The sequence below is a fragment of the Mustela nigripes genome, chromosome 18 (genome assembly GCF_022355385.1).
Source record: "Mustela nigripes isolate SB6536 chromosome 18, MUSNIG.SB6536, whole genome shotgun sequence".
Lineage (NCBI taxonomy): Eukaryota > Metazoa > Chordata > Mammalia > Carnivora > Mustelidae > Mustela > Mustela nigripes.
In genome coordinates this window covers 2525769-2545198 of record NC_081574.1, presented here as the reverse complement: position 1 = coordinate 2545198, position 19430 = coordinate 2525769, and the positions used below count along the sequence as shown (strand labels likewise).

Here is a 19430-nt window from a genome sequence, read left to right as displayed (position 1 = left end):
GAGCCCCGCATCAGGCTCTCTGCTCAGCAGGGAGCCTGCTTCCTCCTCTCTCTCTGCCTGTCTCTCTGCCTGCTTGTGATCTCTGTCAAATAAATAAATAAAATCTTTAAAAAAAAAAAAAAAAACATATTACATAAGCTTCACTCATCTTTTTGGGAAATCATTTCAAAACTTATGTATTACTAATATAAATTTAATTAATTAAAATAAAATGAAATTAATTAAATTTAATAATATAATTTTAATTAATTAAAAGGAGATGATTCATCAAATAAGACACATTTCCTGTAATGAAACTCCTTTCTCATGAAGGAAAAGCTGATCATTTAACTTTAAAATTTACAAATTGTTTTTCTATATCTCTGTTAAATTTGAATCATTATCAATAAGTGATATAATTTTTTCTTAATAGTTGTATAAATACATTATTTCTGAAAGATAATTAAATTATCAATTAGATAAATTACTAATTAGGAGTCTGGTGATTTTCTTTTGCATGTTCATGCCTAAGCAGATCAGTTTTATTTTGATTACCTTAAAAGTAGTAGAATAAAGAAAAAAGGAAATAGGAGGGATAAAAGTATGTCAGTGTGTCCACACTGTCTTAATGATTCATTCATAATGATAAACTCATAAGGGATTCATTTTGATAAATTCATCCTTTAGAAATCACATTGATACAACCCAGATATCCAATATGGCTTTCAGCCCAGGACTTTCTGACTTGTCTCTTGTCATAGTGTCAAGTAATCAAGTCAAATTTTTAAAATTTACTGTTGTAAATATAATCACAAGTATAATTAAAGGCATAAATAAATGCATTTTCTACTACTGTATATAATTGCACAACGTTTTTGTAATATTGCATTGAAAAGGTGAGATCTTGCTTTTTAGTTGAGTGAGAAAACATGGGGCCTTAAGATCAAATCTGCAATGCACCTGCCCCAAAATGAGGTGTGTGGGCAATTCCATCCTAGAAGGTTACTATGGATGGAAGGTACAGGATGGCTTTAAGCATTCCTGTACCCGTACTTCCCACTTGACTCACAAGGGGCAGATCAGCATTGCTTCATGACCCTTTCCAGATAAACAAAGCTTTCAGGTTCCAGGCTTCTTTTCAGCTTTGTCAGATTGGGCTACCCTAGAGTTGTGTCAGTGACAATAAAGTCTTTGACCCTACATTTCCTTAACGGTAAATGAAATCAATCAATCAATCAGTCTAGTCACCCTATGTCCCAACAACATTTCTATATGTATGTAATTCTCATTTAAATTACAGAGTGCTAGTAAAGTGTGACTTGTTATCATTTAGTGCTGTTCTGCTGTGTTTCTACCCTGTATTAAATTGGGTCATAGTTCAGTAGGGTCGTTCCCCCTCCATCGCCATTGGCTTATAAATACAGAGATAGAGACTCTCCCACTGACGTTGGGTTCACTTTGTTAAGGAAGACTTTTACTGACATGTTTCTCGTTAGCACAATGCCCTGCAAATGAAGTCCGGACGGAGTCCTCTGGAGTCATCCTCAGTCCTGGTTACCCGGGCAATTACTTTAACTCCCAGACATGCTCATGGAGTATTAAAGTGGAACCGCGCTACAACATCACAATCTTCGTGGACACATTTCAAAGTGAAAAGCAATTTGATGCCCTGGAAGTATTTGATGGTAAGTTTCTTTGCTGTTTTATTTATTTATTTTTTTTACCGACCAGTGATCTCTATGGAGTGTAATAAAAACACCACCATGATGCTTTTACTACACGAGGGCTTTCATATATTCTTGAGTTGAACTGTATCTTCCCCAAACAGAAAATAAATTATTTCAACCTGGTAGAGTCTCAAGAGTCTGGAACATGAACATACTTTTGTTAATGTTTCAACTTTTATGCAATTATATGCTAACAATGCACTGTGACAATGTCCTGAATTTATTTGAACTATTACTTAATTTTTTTGCTGTGGAAATTTAGAGTAGATGACCCCATACAGCTCTTCCTTTCTCTCTTTCTAGTATTCTACTGATGCAGAGGATATCTTAGGAAATTTAAGAGAGCTAAAGGTACTTTAATCCATTGAGACAATTATTTTACTAGAACTACATAAAATAATGGGTCACAGAGATTTCCAGATGATAAATGCTACAGAAGCCTTTAATGTGCAATCTTTTAAAAAAATCATACAACGCACTTACCAGATGTTAATACTGTTTTCAACTCTAGTGTTGTATGTTTTTATACATTTCTAACAAACTTATTAACAGAACAATGCCATGCTTACAAGTAGTATGTGGTTGAATTGTCAATTTGTAATGGAGATGTTGTTAATATTTTTCTTTGTATAGCAGCATTATCATAGCCCAGAAAATTAGACCAAGATACAATTATGGCTGCACATAATAATAAGGCATTTGCATGTTTTGAGGGACTGGTCATTGAGTTGAATAAGCTAACAATAATGACTGTAGTTTGTTCTGTGAGTGTCTACATGCCTTCTACGTCCTCGATGAATTGTCATAGTCGAGTTGATCACATGGATAGATGCTGCGTGAATCAATTTATGTATTTCCTAAGATGATGAGCCACTAAACTGGAAATTGAACTCACACTTATATACATGGAAGCAGAGGGCTGAGGAGCACTATTTCCATTTTAAGAGTGTTTTGTCTAAGTGTATATTGAAGCAGATGTGGACTGCTGAAGACTTTCCTGTAGTTTTTATGATAGAGAGAAGTCACATATTAGCCAAGAAACGAAAGGGGATTCTTACGTCAGTGAGGAAGCAGGTAGGCTTGGTTCTGGGATCAGTTAGATGACATGCACACCAAGGTAGGTGAGCAGCCAGTTTCCGGGTTAGGGTTAGGGTTGTGTGTGTGCGTGTGTGTGTGTGTATTCGTATACACATTGTATGAATTAAATGTGTTTACATAATTACTGTAAATGTGTTCATGGCCCCTCAGTTCACCTCAGGGATGAATGGATGGGAGTTCGGCTGACAGTGCTTCTCCTGCTTCCAGTTACAGCAGCATGGTCACAGCAGTATTTATCCTTATGGGCTTACAACTGGATCTCCCCAAAATCGGGGTGGATCATCCCTATTACAAAAGTAGATGATAGAGGTAATATCAAAACACTTGATGTTAAAATTACCAGAGATCCATGGTTAGCTTTGTTCTAGCCTCAAAGATTTGTCTATAAAATGAAAGGGAAACATTTTATAGGAATAGTTTTTAAGTGTTAGCATTTCTGTTGCATTAAGGGTCATGTCTACCGCACCTCTCTTTGTCTTCTGGAAGACAGTCTTCCTTTATGGATCAAGAGGTGCAAAAAAAAAAAAATGTGGAAAATATTGATTTTAAACTTTATTATCCCAGGAGTGTATTCTTGTCTGTAGTTCCAGTAGTGGCTAACCCTTGATTAAAAAAATAAATGAACAAAGAGCTTGAATCATTATACACCTCAACTGAGAAAGGTGTCAACATAAGGACTGTGGTGTCCACTTGTAACATACTTCATGGTTTCCATGCTGGTGGTGGGAACAGCTGCCCTCCATGATGGCTCATGGTCTTTGATGCATGCTGACTGGATGCATATTTTTAAAGGCGAGTCCTTGAGGAAGCTCGTTATGTGTCAGGCAAAAAGAACAGATGGAAAGTGATGAAGAATTAGTTGCTGAATTAAAAATACCTGAAGCTTTACTCTTGGGTTCTGTCATGAAAAGTGATTTTTTAAAACTTTACAAGTGCAAGTTAATTTCCCAGGGATATTTTATTTTAGAATATATATCATCTCTTTAGACAACAACAAGAAAACCAGTCCCCAAAACACATAGTCTTCTTTAAGTATCAAGTCTGGCCATCCTTTTATGAGGTGCCTTCCAGGAAACTGAGCGGTCGCATTTCATCTGTTCTGACTTTGCTCCAGCAAAACCGGACACGGCCTGAATCATCTCGAATGTACTAGTTTTTGTATTTGGTGTCTAGGGCTGCCATCCTGAAGTACCAGTGTAGGGGGCTTTGACAACAGGAATGTATTTCCTCCCAGGACTGGGATGCAGGTGTGGGCAGGGCTGGTTTCTCCAAGGTCTTGTCTCTCCTCATGTCCTCACGTGGCCACCCCCCCAGCGTGCCTCCCTGTCCTGATCTCTTCTCTGTGCAGGGACTCCAGTCCTACCAGATGAGGGCTCATTCCAGGGTCCTCCCTTAACTTGAATTATCTGTCTAAAGATCTTATCTCCAAATATGGTCACGCTCCAAGGTCCGGACCCGTATGACCTCACTGTGTCTATATTTGAAGGAATACAATTCTGTGATGTTTTGTTTGTTTGCTTTTGGAAAAAATAATTTTAACTGTCCTGATTGGGTTTACACAATAAGTGAGGTGGTGGTTTCTCAGTCACTTTGCTTGAATGCAAATCCTACGTACAACTCTCAGAGCGAGTCCGGTACGCCGATGAGACAGGCGCTGGCCCTCGCGGGGGTAACCGCGTTCTCCCTCCCGTCATGTGCTTCCTGGGAGGCTGCTGCGCAATGCCAAAAAGCCACGGAGCCGTCAGACTAGGAGGTGGTGCTGAGTTCACCAGCGGAGGGGGACTGTACGGGACACCCAGGAAGTGAGAATGCAGGTTCTGTCTCAAGAAGGCAGTTCCTGTCGGTCCTTGCCATCACGTTACGGCCGCCGGGGCCGTTTTACGTCATTGCGCGCGGCACCTGCTTCTTCTGACTGCCTACTAGATACTGACTTTGTGACTTGAGTTCTTTAAAAATTTCAAATGTACCAAAAGGTGAAAAAAAATTTAAGATATAGATGTGGACTCATTACTGGATGTAATGAATTTTAGGATTTGGTCCAATTTACCTTAGGCTCCGATTTTTTTTTTAATTTTTTCAATTTATTTATTTTCAGAAAAACAGTATTCATTATTTTTTCACCACACCCAGTGCTCCATGCAATCCGTGCCCTCTCTAATACCCACCACCTGGTTCCCCGACCTCCCACCCCCGCCCCTTCAAACCCCTCAGATTGATTTTCAGAGTCCATAGTCTCTCATTTTGAGAAGCAAGAAGTACAGAGTCGCTTGGGGATTCCACGTGTACCCAATGCCACAGGCATCTCTCCCAGGAGGAAGCAGCACCGAAGGGCATGGGGTCAGTGGGTCCCGCTTGCACGCGTGTTTCGAGCGGTGCCTACTTGATCTCTGTGTGAACATCCGTCTGTCTCTATCATGTAACTATGCATCTCTGTCTGCATCACGTCCTATCTATCCACACACACACACACACAATTTAATATGGGAAACTTTGAATTTTTACATAATTGCTATCATATTTAGCTGCAGTTAGACTTCCTTAGCTGTCAACATGCTATTTTAAGAATCACCTATGCCCATCAGTGTTTATGGCGTCCGTTCATTCTAGATGTATATAGGATTGCTTTCCATGGCACTTTCCATTCTTTTCTAAAATGCCAAAATACAATCTAGGATCTAGGTTTTGCCATGCCACAGCAATGCTGGAGCTAACATTTGGCTCTATGAATAACACTGGCGCCCATGGGCTGAAGTTTGCGGAACTAGGAAGCCTCCGGTTGTGCTGCGTGTCACAGACTGCTCTGCTGAGTGACTGTACTACTTCGTCCTGCTGCCAGTGTCACATGAAAGTCGTCATTTCTCCTGTACTTACAATATCGTCTGTACTAATGGGGATAAAAATTAATTTCATGTATCTTAATTATTCCTATCTTATAGTAAGGTTCATATGATCTATGTCTTATGTGTTAATGTGAAATGATGTTGATTGGCTATTTTCTTTGGCTTGTTTTTTAATCAGGGAATTTACTTGTTGCTTTATTCGTTTGGAACTCAGTCTACTATGGAAATAAGTGGAAATATCTATTGTACATTTAGACTCCTAACTGTGATAAAAAGCTATAAGTAGTCTGCATCTTGTAGGTATGAGCTCATAACTGAACTTCTTTTGGTTTTCTGTTTTATTTAGGTTCTTCTGGTCAGAGTCCTCTGTTGGTGGTCTTAAGTGGGAACCACACTGAACAGTTGAATTTTACAAGCAGGAGCAATCAGTTATACCTTCGCTGGTCCACTGATCATGCAACCAGTAAAAAAGGGTTCAAGATTCGGTATACAGGTTCGTAAGTGAAGCTCACAGTCAGCGTAACCGCGTTTTTAATACAAGTGATCTACAAGAAAATGGAGATAGAAATTTGTAATGTAAACCTAATATCCAAGGATGAGAAAGAAGTCCCATAGGGATAATACGATGGGAAATCACTCTGAGTAAGAGGTGTCTAACCTAGAGCAGAGAAAAGAAACAATTTATTGATTGATATTTTAATGATGATTGCTAAAATCATCAAGGTTCGAATTCACTTAGGGAAAACACGGGCATTGCCTCTAAAAGATAAAGAAATATAATGCAAAGCTAATTTTGAATTAGGTCTAAATGCTAAAGAGACAAACAGGAAGGGATATTCCTATTGATGTTAATTTTACAAGTGATAATCTCGTACTATTAGTAGTTTGTCTTTTTATTGATTATCTGTGTGTCTCTTCATATTTGCAGATTACGTGTATACACACACATATAAACACATACAAAATTAGTACATATTACAGATGGATGTATTTCCGCATCAACAGTTTCCTTTGTCCTTTTCTGTGTATTTCAATTATTCTCTGCCAGTGCTATTTGTACTAATTAAGGCAGCCAATGTATTTATGTTCTTTAAATCCTCTGTACATCTGTCAGTATGACCCGACCCACCCCTAATGTTTTACTGTCCTACAGAAAAAATAGACAACTTAAATTCCTCATATATTTTAATTAATGACAAAAAAAAAAAAATCCACGTTTTTCTCAGTATCTCACTCAATGATTTCCCGCAGTGGTAACTGAGCTAGTTTCCCTAAGGAAGGTGCCCACCAGCTACGTTTAATTGAGCAGTGGCTTCCCGGAGGGCTGGGAAGTCCTCTCTTGGTGTTGGACTTGGTCATTGCTGAGTAGCGTCGTGAAGAGGAACAGCAAAAAGGCACAGTAGCTTAAAGGATAAGATTTCAGCTCTCTCTGGTTGGTAGACATCGTGAAACATTACAGAGTATCAAGGGTTTGAAAAGGCTTTAGATGTGCGGAAGGTGAGCATGAAATTCAGTCATTCTTTCTTGATAAAGTTTAATCAAACACACCCAGACCTTCGTGCCTCTCTCCTTCTCTCAAAGTAGTTATTCAAAATGCTTATTGACAAAGGGCTCAAAGTTGATATTGTTCCCATAGGCGGAGTTAGGAGAGCATTAGGGCGATGATTGGATTTGTGTCCATCACATTTCTTGTTTTGAAAAAAGATCTGGAAACCTTTAGAACCGTTTGAATTTATTTCCAAGGTGCAAAAATAGACATTGCAGGGGAAATCATGGTGAACCTAATTGATTTCCTTCTACCTGTGGCAGATCACTTAGTAGCCTGGTGATGTGATTATACCTTGAATTCTGCCTTTCAAGGCACATTTTAATTCATTATAGAACAAGAAGATTCTCTTTGTTAAACTGTGTTGGGAGAGTAGGAAATTGGAGAATTTCAGAAAAACTGTACTTTTTTTTTTTTTTTGGTCAGTGAATACCTCTTATCTTTTACCAGGTTTTCGTTTTAAATTCGGTGCTTCAGTGACCTCTGCTAGGAGTTCATCGCCAGTGGTGTTAGCGCGGGAATGAGATCAGCATGTCTCCGAGATGTAGTGGAGTGAGCAGGGGGCTCTAGCCTGTTGTCTGACCACACGGCGTATCTGACAGCTCTGTTTGCCCCACGTTTACGAAACACTGGTCATCCGGGCTAGGACTGATAGAACTGAGCAACATAATTTGAAAGCAAGAAAGACAAAGCGAGGGCTGTCCAAAGGCGGTTCTCGTCAGTGCACTGTACTGTGCTAAGTGCATGCACAGTTAGTAATGATCCTTCCACACTGAGTGAACCGCGTGAGCTTCCGGATGGGGACAGTTAAAGATAGAGGTGGGTCAGACATACATCCAGATATTCCAGAGTCTCTGACGTGCCCAGTCTTCTCCCGTAGTGGACGCCTCCCTGCTCTCCCAACGCTCTACCAGCAGCTCTGAGGTGGGCATCGGTCCTCTGTGTCTTCCTAGAGCCAAGAATCAAACAGGGGGGCTGCGTCCTCCGATCTGTCCCTTTTGTTCTCAGGGCTCTCTTTTCTCCCCTGGGGCCCTCTCTAGCTCTCTCATTCTAGGTGAGTTAGGAAAGAAGAGGCATCTTGAAAGCCCGGTGATAAGAAAAACATAGTAAATAGGAGAGAAAATGGACAATCATCAGACTGCAGAAAGTTGGACAATCTCACACATTATATCCCTTAACAGACTAAACTATGACAAAAACCATGCGTGACATGCAGTGAATTATGTGGTCCCTTGGTCCCTTCAGGGCCGTTTCAGACTTAATCTTCTCTCTCCCTTTAGAGTAAGACCGACAGTCTGCTCCTTCTTCCTATCAATTATCTTTCTGTTTTGTTTTGGTTTTTGCCGTTGTTAGCCAAGGTGCCTGGTTATACTCATTCCTTCCCTAAAATAAATACTTTCATTCATTCAAAACTTAGAAAATTGGGTCTGGAATGAGGACATAAAAAAATGGCTTGGCCCATGGGGCAGCGAATCACAAGTTTCTCGCGATACTTAGTGAAATTTCACTTAAGAAAAATCAGTCCATTAAAAAAGAAAAAGAAAAAGAACTGGAATTTCTGAAGATCATCCAGCTGAAGACATTCTCTGAGGACGCTCCTTTCCGCAGCATGGTGGAGAGCCCAGGCCAGACACGCAGACACTGCTTCTGGGCAGTGCTATGATAGGGAGCCTTCAACAAGTTTCTTCTGCATTGCCTTCTAAGGACGGGTTCCACATTAAGCACTCAGACTTGTAAGTGTGTTCGTCTATGGAGCCCCACGGGGCTGGTGGTTCATTTAAACCTCTTCTTTCCAAAGGAAACAGCATTTCTAGTCCTTCACAACTTTATTTTATTGTTTTAATTTATCGGAAGGGAGTTCGTAGGAGTGTTTGCTGCAATGAAATTAGTTTCTTTCTCTAAATGTGTAAATAAGAGTGAAATTAGTTTCTTTCTCTAAATGTGTAAATAAGACGCAGAGCTTTTAGCCGTCGGGATGTTGTATTCTATGTAGGTGAGACTCAGTCTAACAAACGCCTGTCCCCAATTTTAGAAAGTTCCTTCACAGGCAATGACTAAAGCTATTGGGAGATTTGTGTTGACCTGGAGTAGTGCATTTTCTTAGAGATTTTAATTAAATCCCATGTGTTAAAAAGAATGTTCATATCTCCGTTATGGTGCAACTCACAAGACCCACTTAACAGCAGCGACAAAGAAAGAGTTAATGGCTTTAATGGCAAAATGTTCTATTTTTCTATTTTCTCCATATTAATGATGCTTTTCTTTTCCAATATTGAGAATTGTTTTGTTTCAAGTAAGGTGCTCAGAGCCGCCCCTCCTTGTTCTTAGTCTGGTGCCAGTCAGCTTACTGCAGTGTGTCGGCCTTAAGGGAGTGAGTGAGGGAATCCAGCAGGATTCTTCGTGTATTTCCTCCCAGTGTTCAGAAAGTTGAGACCCTCCTTCGCACAGAGCAATAACTGCCTGTAGTCCAAACTTCAAAATAAGAGATTGGACCTTGGCTCTAGGCTTTTAGGATGCATTTTGGTTTAGTTTTGTTTGGTTTTAGACTTTATATTCTTAGAGCGGTTTTAGGTTCATAGCAAAATTGAGGACAAGATACAGAGAGTTCCCATGTACCCCCTCCCACTGCAGACACAGCCCCCCACCCTGCTGTCAACGTCCCCTACAGATGGTGCGTTTGTCGGAATCAGTGAGCCTGCACGGACTCCTCATCGTCACCTAGAGCCCGGGGTCTACATCAGCGGGACTCTTGGTGTCGCGTACTCTGTGGATTGGACATGGGGTAATAACATATACCCATGGTTACAGTATCACAGAGCAGCTTCACTGCCCTAAACACCCTCGGAGCTCTACCCATGCATCCCTCCCTATGACCCTTGGCAACCACTGCTATTTTTAGGATCCCTATAGTGTCGCCTTTTCTGGAATCCCATACTTAGAGCTGGAATCCACAGTCGGCAGCCTTTCTAGGATGACTTCTTTCCATTATTAAAAAGCGCCTAAGTTTCCTCCTTTTCTTTTCATGGCTTGATGACTCACTTCTTTTTGGTGTCTAAGAATATTCCACCGTTCAGATGGGCCACTGTCCGTCCATCACCCACCGAAGGGCGTCGTGCAAGCTTCAAGCTTGAGTGGGCCTGAGTCGAGCTCCTGTAGACATTCACACACATGCTTTCTTTTTCTTCTTGTGGACCTACATTGTTATGTCTTTGAGCAAACACCAAGGAGACTGACGGCTGGACCGTAGGGTGATAACATGTTTGTTTTATGAGAAATTGCCACTGTCTTCTAATGTGGTGATGCCACGTTTCATTCCCAGCAGCGGTGAGCCGGAGGCCCCGTGCCAGACTGTGGTGTGTGGGGATACTTGTTAGAACACGTTGACAAATTGGTGCTGGTTTCCCACTGTTTGAACAAGAAAGATACTTCATTTATATCCCTTTAACCGAGAGAAACCCCTAGTCTCTCCTGTTTATTTATTTACATCTGGATGTGCTCGTGTGTCCGCAGCGCCCTACTGCAGCCTGACCCACACCCTGAAGAATGGCGGTGTTTTCAATAGGACCACAGGAGCACTGGGGAGTAAAGTGCATTATTTCTGCAAGCCCGGGTATCGGATGATTGGCCACAGCAACGCGACCTGCCAGCGGAGTCCAGGAGGCATGTATCAGTGGGATTCCCTCGCTCCCCTCTGCCAGGGTAAGAAAGGTGCTTTTTCATCCCCAAACTTGAATTCAATCCATTGTTGTTATTTGAATCGCATATTGAGAATTACTGCAGCGGTGGCGATGGATGAAGGTAAGGAGAAATGGAATGTGGGTTTATAGAAGTGCAAAGTAAACTTTCCACCGGCCACGCACACATTTCTGACATTTACACTGGGCTCGGTGGAGCTTTACAGCCGGTATTCGGAGGATGGTTGGATGTTCACTGGAAGCCGGGTGGTTACCCTAAAGCTTACTTGTATTTCATTTTGAAGGAAAAAATGTGTTATTTGATGTAGATTCAAAGGAATGTTTCTTGACAGTTGTATTAATTAAAAAAATCAATTTACTAAAACCCCCTTTTCATAATTTAGATTAAAAACTCATTCTTTGAGCCATACGTCATATATTTCATTTTCCTTTGGTCATTTAAATCTAGGACTTGTTAAAGTTGATTTCAATATTTCATGCTTTTTTGGGAACTTTATCTGTCATATGCATAAAAATCAAATTTTCAAATAAGGCATTTTAATTTTAATTGAAGACTTTGGAGTCATGAAATTTTCATAGTTTTGCCTTATCGGGATTTATATTCATAATAAAATATATTGGTCTTTGAAAGCTAATTATGATTTATGAGTGGAGCCTCATATTGGTTTCCGTTTTTCCTTTTTTCATAGATATTAGATTTTCTGGTATTTCTCTCTGAGACAATAATGGATATTTATCCCAGTGACTGTATGTGTCTTTAAGCCGCAGAAGTCAATCAGACACGTAGCTTGAATTATTTATGTTCCAGCTCTGGACATTCTTTATAAATATAAGACAAACATGAAGATCCCAAAGCTTCTTTCATTCAGAATGATGATTTCGTTCTTTACAAGAAGAAATAATTCTCATTTTCTTTTAATTGTCTGTTACTCTACGACAGAGACTCTACCGCTCAGAGAGTAGCTCTGGCAACTGTGTGTCCTGTGCCCTGGGGACAGGATGCCAACCGCAGTAATCATGACAGAACCCCAAAGTGGACAAGGGTGGGGTGCGGGGCTGGGGCTCGAGCAGCGTTGGCAGAAGTTCCAGAGTCGGGATCTCTAGAGCCTGAGTCCCAAAGGAGAGCTCAGGTGGAAGGTGCTCTCAGAACAGAAGACACTAGAAGGCCGGGGGAGAGACCCTGGGGTGATGGGAGGGACATGGGGGACCCACAATCCGGGCACATTCTGTGTGTCTTCCTGCTCCTGCTTCCTCTGTCTGGAGACCCCGACAGAGCTGGAGACGCGGCTTGCTCTTCCTGTGAATGGCTGAAAGGAACAAGACGAGGTCTGCAGGTGTTTTCCGATACCTGTGCCCCCTCTCTCCTCTCCCATCCCCTCCCTTAGCAGAACTATTTAATGACTCAGAAATGGTGCACCAAATCCCAGGTCCTCAAGGAGCCCGTGCAGTGTGGGCTGAGAATCCGAGTGAGTGTGACGCGTGTGTGTGTCATTTGTGTTGTGCGTAACTAAGAATAACACAAGCACACAGCATACTTGGCGTGGAAAATTAGGCTACCTTCCTTCAGATTTCTTCTGGGCGATAAAGACCCACAGGACTGTGTTCTCCGACGATCACACACCCCAGAAGCCCCTTCTTCCCACAACAAACCCGCTGTGTTTAACCCATTTCGTTAAGTGTTCTGAGAACCAGGCAGCCCGTAGGACCGTGTGCTTTCTTTATAAACGACGACTTACAAAACGGGAAGGGGGGCACTTGAGAATCACCTTGTTCAATTTACTTGCTTTGGAGTATCTAGAACTGAAGCCTGTAAAAGTTAAAGTGACTTACCAATAATCGCAAACACGTTGACCCAGAATCCAGACCTTGTGCCCACACTTCTGTGTCTGAATCAAATTGTTTTTCCGCCAAAAGGAATTCTCCTCATAAAAAATCTTGTAGGCACCAACTCTGGAGAGAATCTGTATTTTCCGTATTTAAATCCATTTCCTTGGAAAAGTCTTTTGTCTTTCCGTCATAGGTATTTACAATTTGTATAAAATAGCATTTTAGTTATAATAAGATACAAAATGCTTTCATCATCCGTGAGGCTATAATAAAATTGACAGAGAGGGTGTGCGCTATGCAATCCCTGACCTGTTTGTTTTCATAGAGAGGCAGAGTGACATTAATCATGATGACAGTGTTTGTAGATCAGGGCCATTGTTGTAGGTGTAAAACCTAATGGCAAGCGTTAAAGACCATACGTCTACTTTGACTTCAACCCAAACTTACCTCTGAGTTAGGCACGGCAGGTGGCAAGACATCTTCCCAACCCTTAAACCTCTGAAGGTCCAGGGGGAGCAACAGATGTTGGAGGCGGTGGAGACCGTTCAGCGTGACAGTCAGTGACAGTAGGCACACATTGAGTAGAAGTGGCAGAGAAGGTCAGGGATACCTCCACCGTCATGCGTCACCGGGGCTAGAATCTGCGGGGGTGGGGTGGGGGAAGTGTCACGAGAGATGGGTTTGCGGAGGAGACGGGCCTCTCATGGGAGACTCTAACTGCCAGTGTCCCAGGCTTCCGCCTCCCGCCCTGTGACTGGTGCCCGTGTATCGACAAGCTGTGGGCTGTGAGGGTGCCTTACATATCTCTCAGAGGTACGGCCGATGGCGGGCCACAGTATTGCCTGGAACACAAGGGTACTTAGACGCTCGGGAGGGTGTGCTGGGTCCTTGAAAACACAGGGGACATAGGTCTGTGAGAAAACATATGGGACACACTTAGGAAGAAGCATCAGAAGACCTTGTGACGGCTGCAGAGGGTCAGGATGGGAACATGGTCAGTGGGGACATTCAATTTAGTTCCCCTTGCCGGCAGGGTGATGAACAGTCCTGCTCTGTGCGGAGGCTCCTGGGCCAGGCCGACGTGCAGCCCCCCAGGTCGCTGTGTCCCGCAGACGCTGGTGCTCAGAGAGGTCATTGTCTCAGACTTCTCAGGGCGCCACCACTGAATGCGTTCAAGATACTGGGTGTGTCGTTTTTTGTGTCTCATGAGAGGAGATGCACCCTTGTAGGTTCTGTAGGGACCAAATCCAGTGAATAAAGTTACGATTAAACAATGCATGTTCCGGGACAAACTTGAGGCTGAAGGCCTCCACCCCCAGAACGGGGCTCTGAGACGCAGGACCGCAGAGCACACGTGCTCCAAAGCGGTCGGTAAGTCCTGTAGTCCATTCTCTCCGAGGCCTTGGGGGTAGCTGGGAATTTCATTCCTGAAGCCACGTGTTGAAATATTCTAAGACCTTTAGCAAACTCAGGGATCACCGCAGTTATTATAATTATTTCTCTCTGAAAATAGAAGACTTGACAATCGGAATGAATGAATGAATGAATAGATAAACACATTTCTCTTGAAGGCCCTGCCAGTCTAATACTTAACATTTTTGATGTGTAGTTAATATTTCAACGTATTATGTAAGATTTCAGGGCCCTTTCTTGAGCTGCAATTGTGTTTTCTCAGTGATTTGAGCACCACTCCTTTTAAACTTACAGAAGAACGAATACAAGTTACACCTTTTCTAACTGCCCACACATTGTGTCCGTCTGCGTCTCCAGGACACCCAGCCCGACACCCTGTCACCTATGGCATTTGGTAAATATTTCAAATGCAAAAACTTTATAAATCTATGACCTCATGAGACACATATTTGAGAATGATTTTTTTCTTTTTCTTTAAAAACGATCATCTTCTGCCAGAATCTTTCAACTTCTCTTGTTTTCTTTGACTTTTTTTCTCTTGTTTTCATGGACTTTTTCACAGCGGTGAGTCAGAAGCACAGAATTTTGGGAGAAACTTAGGGGCTGATGGTAAGGGAGTCCTCATCTCTCTGAACCGGGGCATTTTGATGCCTCGCTCTCGGATTGTTGAGAGGACAGAAGAAACAGCCTAGAATCACTCTTCAAGACTTAAGCCTGAGCACTAGTGCTTCCTGTGAGGTCTGGGGGCGGGTTTGTGAGGCTTCCCCCAGACTTAGCCATGGGCCTGTGGCTCCCAAGACGCAGAGCTTGTAATTAGCAGTGAAGAATTCTGGGCGGGATTAAACAAACGGCCGGGTCGGCTGTGAGAGGAGCAGAGATGTCCCTGCTGGTTTCAGGGAACTTCAGGTTGTTTTTCTCCCTTTGCTTGACCTTTTGAATTATTTTTCTCAGAAATCTGTATTGGTTCATATCCTCCCTGATAAAGCCAAGCATATCTTCTGTCCTTCAGGCTTCATTTCCTGCCTTAAAGCAAGAAACTCTGCCAAGCAGCTGTTTCCATTATCAATACATTGATCTCATTCATCTTGAAGAGACGCCTGAACTAGAGCTGAGATTTTCTCTATTATCTCAAAGACCCAGGTAAACCAGGGCGACACAGCTCAGGGCTTTCCATTTTCCCGCGTTAAAGAGACAGCAGCTCCCAGAAACCATCTGTCTTCTCTTTCTTTTTAAAAAAATGTAAATTTTATTTTTGTTTGTCTCCAGGTTTTATTTAAATTCTAGTTAGTTAACACATAGAGTAGCATTCGTTTCACAAGTAGAATTTAGTGATGTGTCATCTCACCCAGCGAGAGCGTCCGGAGGGCTGGCCTTGATGCCCCCCATCCCCCGTCCCCCGACCCTGGCCCGCCCCTCCAGCAGCCCTCAGCTTGGTCTCTGTCCTTAGGAGTCAGTTCCCTGGTTTGCCTCTCGCTCTCGCTCGCTCGCTCTCGCTCTTTCCTTCTCGAGCTTGGATTCTCAGCCTTTTGTCACCTGTAGCTTTAGCCTGGTGCCGACACTGACCACTGCTCATGCTCTGCTTGCATTGTGCAGGCAAAGAAGAGTAGGAAACCTGATCTTTCGTACAAATTATGTGATTCAGTGTCTGTTTATCAAGTCAGACCTTGAAGATGGAGAGACCTAAAAGCCTCAAGGCGTGTAGCTGCCTAATAAAGCTGTAGCCACGGATGTGAAGGTCATAGTGCAGTGTGGGGGGGGGGGGGGATGATGAAAGTGGGGGTGTGGGGCTCTGCTGGGAGTCAGGTGTGGCCTGCATGTCTGTCTCCTCACTCTTTAACCAGTGTAGATTCCAAATCTATAAAAGGTGACTTTCCCAAGCAACACAAAGACTAACCCCTGAGATGGGATTCGAACTCGTGTTTCAGATGCAAAAATCCAGGTATCTCCACTGCAGCATACATTACCCCATACACATTGTTGCTGCCTCCTGAAAGACCATCTTGTAGAAGGAAACTATTTGCTTTATTTTTTTAAAATAACAACATTATAAAAAATTAGGAGGATATGTTTGGTGAGTTATTTTGTTAATTAAATGTGAGTTATTTTGTAAATTTTAATAACATTTTAAGATTTTTGTAAATCTTAATAACTTACTTATGAGCATAAAATGCATAGGTCATTATGAATCTTGGCTTGATTTTTATCACATGCATCATTATTTGCTTCTATGAAATGGTCGAGCTTCTATGTGTCATGGCAATAATGTAAGGCTTCTAGAAATTCAATAAAATATATTTTTTAAAAATACCAAATCACATGTTACATTATATAAGAAAATATGTATATATACGCATGGAGGCTGTGGTCATTATGCCAGCATATTCTAAGTTCTTAGGTATGAAGCCACATAGTTCATAAAGCCAAAATCTGCCAATTACTTCACATTTACCACTGGTCTCTTCATGGGATTTGAGTGATTGGATTTTGGATATTTCAGCCAATCTCCGAAATTTAGATGTGGATCCTGGCTGTCCCCAACATTCACTGACTGATGTGACACTGAGCAGGAAATTGGATTTCTGTGAGGTTCAGCCTCCCCTTCTGGCCTTGGCGACAGGAAGACCCCACTGCTGCCTTATTTGAAGGCGTAAGTGAAAAATTTGACATGAAACCTTTACCATTGAATATGTACTAAGAGATGCCCAATAAAAAAGGACTCTTTGACGATACAAACATATTTCCATCCATGAGTGTTTTCAGAAAGTACTTGTCCACTTGCTTTCATGCAGAAACTTTATGAACGTCCAATTAAAGTCAGTAATATTGAAGTCACTAAGCTGGGGATAGATTTCTCTTACTTTTCATGAAGTGAGGCAGCAGCACACTGCTTCTGTACAGGCCACTTAACAAATATTTTAGTCTTTATGAGTCACTTAGAGTTTCTGTCGCGTAGCCTTCCTTTGTAAGTTTCTCACAAGCCTTCCAGTTGAGCCATCGCTAGTGGGTGAGCTCTACGAAAACTCGGCCGCTGGTCTGGACCCTCGGGTCATGGTCTGCCAACCTCTGACCTAAATGATGTGGCAGGATAAGACCAGAATGAAGATCCTAATTCAGCCAAGACCAGTTATCTTCTAGAGTTTACAAAGTGGATCTCAAACATTTTATGAATCACATAGAAGTATCCTCTATCATGTACAAAGACCAGCACATTTATTCACTGAATTAAAGAATGCATCTTCCCTGCTCATGCCTGGCACGTGCTGTCTAACCCACAGTTCCCTGTTTTCTGTCTGAGTCTGGGACGTGTTCATAATAAAGCGGTAGTGAGTGCAAATGCACATATAGGGTAATTTTGTATAATAGTACTTGTTATTTGAGGCTCTTAACTTTCCTGGGCCAGGAACTACCCAATGCACAAGCAGGAATTTTTTCTGAGAAATTCCGGAGTCGTACAGAGGAGGGCACCTAATCAAGGTCACCTTGCGTTCAAGGAAATGCCTCTGATGTAGTTTTTGCACTGAACCCTGGGCAGTGGTTCTGACGTGGAATATTTCCCCAGACCAGCAGCGAGGACCACGTGGTGCCCTCACACCTGGAGCTTTGTTCTGGGCAGGACCTGCCCTGGCAGCAAAGAGGGGAGGGTCCCCGGAGAACTTTCCCCTGCAGCATGAGGCACCTGGAAAATGACGGCTCCTGCACCAGTTAAAGGCAAAGAGGAGATTGTAAAACGCACTGCGCGATGTGAAGTTACTGACTGACACTGAAGAGTAGGTCATGGTCTTTCATGATGAGCCATGATGGGGTGACAGGCTGCACCAGCAAAATCGACAGCGTGAAAGCGTCCGTCCCTGGAAGGGGGCAGAGCTGCCCAGGCAGGGAAGTGGGCAGTGAGCCCATGCAGGGGTGCTGCCTGGGAGACCCCAGGGGCTCACAGGAATAAGATTCAGGTTCCCAAAGCAGCTGGCTTTCTAAATTCCACAAGTAGAGAGAGCTGAAAAGTAGAAACAGAGTCAACAGCTCAAAGAGAGGGGTGATAAGTGCTGGAGAGTCTCAGGGTGACGGACAGGACGAGCCGTCTTACCACAGACCACGGCAGGTGGAATGAGTGACCTTGCTGAGACTGAAGACAGGCATGGGCGATTCCGTGTCCACACACGCGTGCACCTGCTGTCTCTGCCTCGGCTGTGCCGTGCCAGTACACGGCGTCCGAAGTCACCTTTGTGCTGCTGCCCATGACTTCCCCGGGGCAAGCCACTTTCTGTCTCCAGGGGGACTTAGGGGCCCTACCCTGGGTCCCAGAACATCTTTTTGTATCCACATATCAGCACTTCCCACTTTGTTTTGTCCGGATGTCTGTCCGTTTCTTCTCCTGGACCCGTGCTTCTCAACTTCCACAGCTCACAAGAGTCATCAGGAGTTCTTGTTAAAGAGGGAGACCCTAACTTCCAGCCTCCGTGTTCTCTGGTTCTCTGGCTCTGAATGAGCAGGTCCTACAGAGTCTGGAACCTGCAGTTTCAGGAACATGCTAGATGATGTTGGTGCAGGGATCTGAAGACCGCGTGTTACAAATCTGCATTCTAAAGAGAGAGGCATTTTATAGTGGAATCCTCGGCATTTTTCCTGGATCATAACTGTCATCGATACAAACTTATGGATAAATAAATATGGTCTCACTATCCCATCGATTGCCTTCTTTAATAAGATTTCTATCATACATGCTGTTGCGGGGTGAAACCCAGATCAAAATTTTCAGTATTAGGGCACTGGTGATGCTATCTTCAACTTTCAAATACAGCAATAAAGAGGTTATAGGCATAGCTTCTACAAATCAGAGCTTCTGTGTGCATGGCAGGCATAGGCTGTAGTGTTCTGTGATTAGGTGTGTGTTGCTGGACAGTGGGATCTCAGGGGTGTTATGCCACTTGGTATTATGGCCTGAAATCCGTCCCCCCACCGAAAGAAAGATATATTGGAGTCTTAATCCCCACTACCTTCTTTTTTCTTTTAATTTTTATTTTTTTTATTTTCAGCATAGCAGTATTCCTTGTTTTTGCACCACACCCAGTGCTCCAGGCAATCCGTGCCCTCTCCAGTACGCACCATAATACCCACCACCTGGTTCCCCCAACCTCCAACCCCCCACCATACCTTCTGATGTGACCAAACTTGATAGAGGGTGTTTACAGAGGTAAGTAAGTTAAGAGTGAGGTCATTAGGGTGGGCTCTTAATCCAATATGACTGTTGTCCTTTAAGAAGAGGAGATTGGGACAGAGGGAAGACCGTGTGAAAAAGGCATAGGCAGAG

The 19430-nt window shown here is 42.8% G+C and overlaps 1 protein-coding gene across 1 annotated transcript in view; it reads left to right on the top strand.

The window, feature by feature from the left end:
- CSMD1 (CUB and Sushi multiple domains 1) overlaps positions 1–19430 on the top strand; it is a 1942714-nt gene that overhangs the window by 1802136 nt on the left and 121148 nt on the right. Inside the window, exons 47-49 of the mRNA XM_059384481.1 lie at positions 1476–1664; positions 5991–6137; positions 10701–10889. Coding sequence (XP_059240464.1) covers positions 1476–1664; positions 5991–6137; positions 10701–10889 — 525 coding nt within the window. The remainder of the gene's footprint in view (positions 1–1475; positions 1665–5990; positions 6138–10700; positions 10890–19430) is intronic.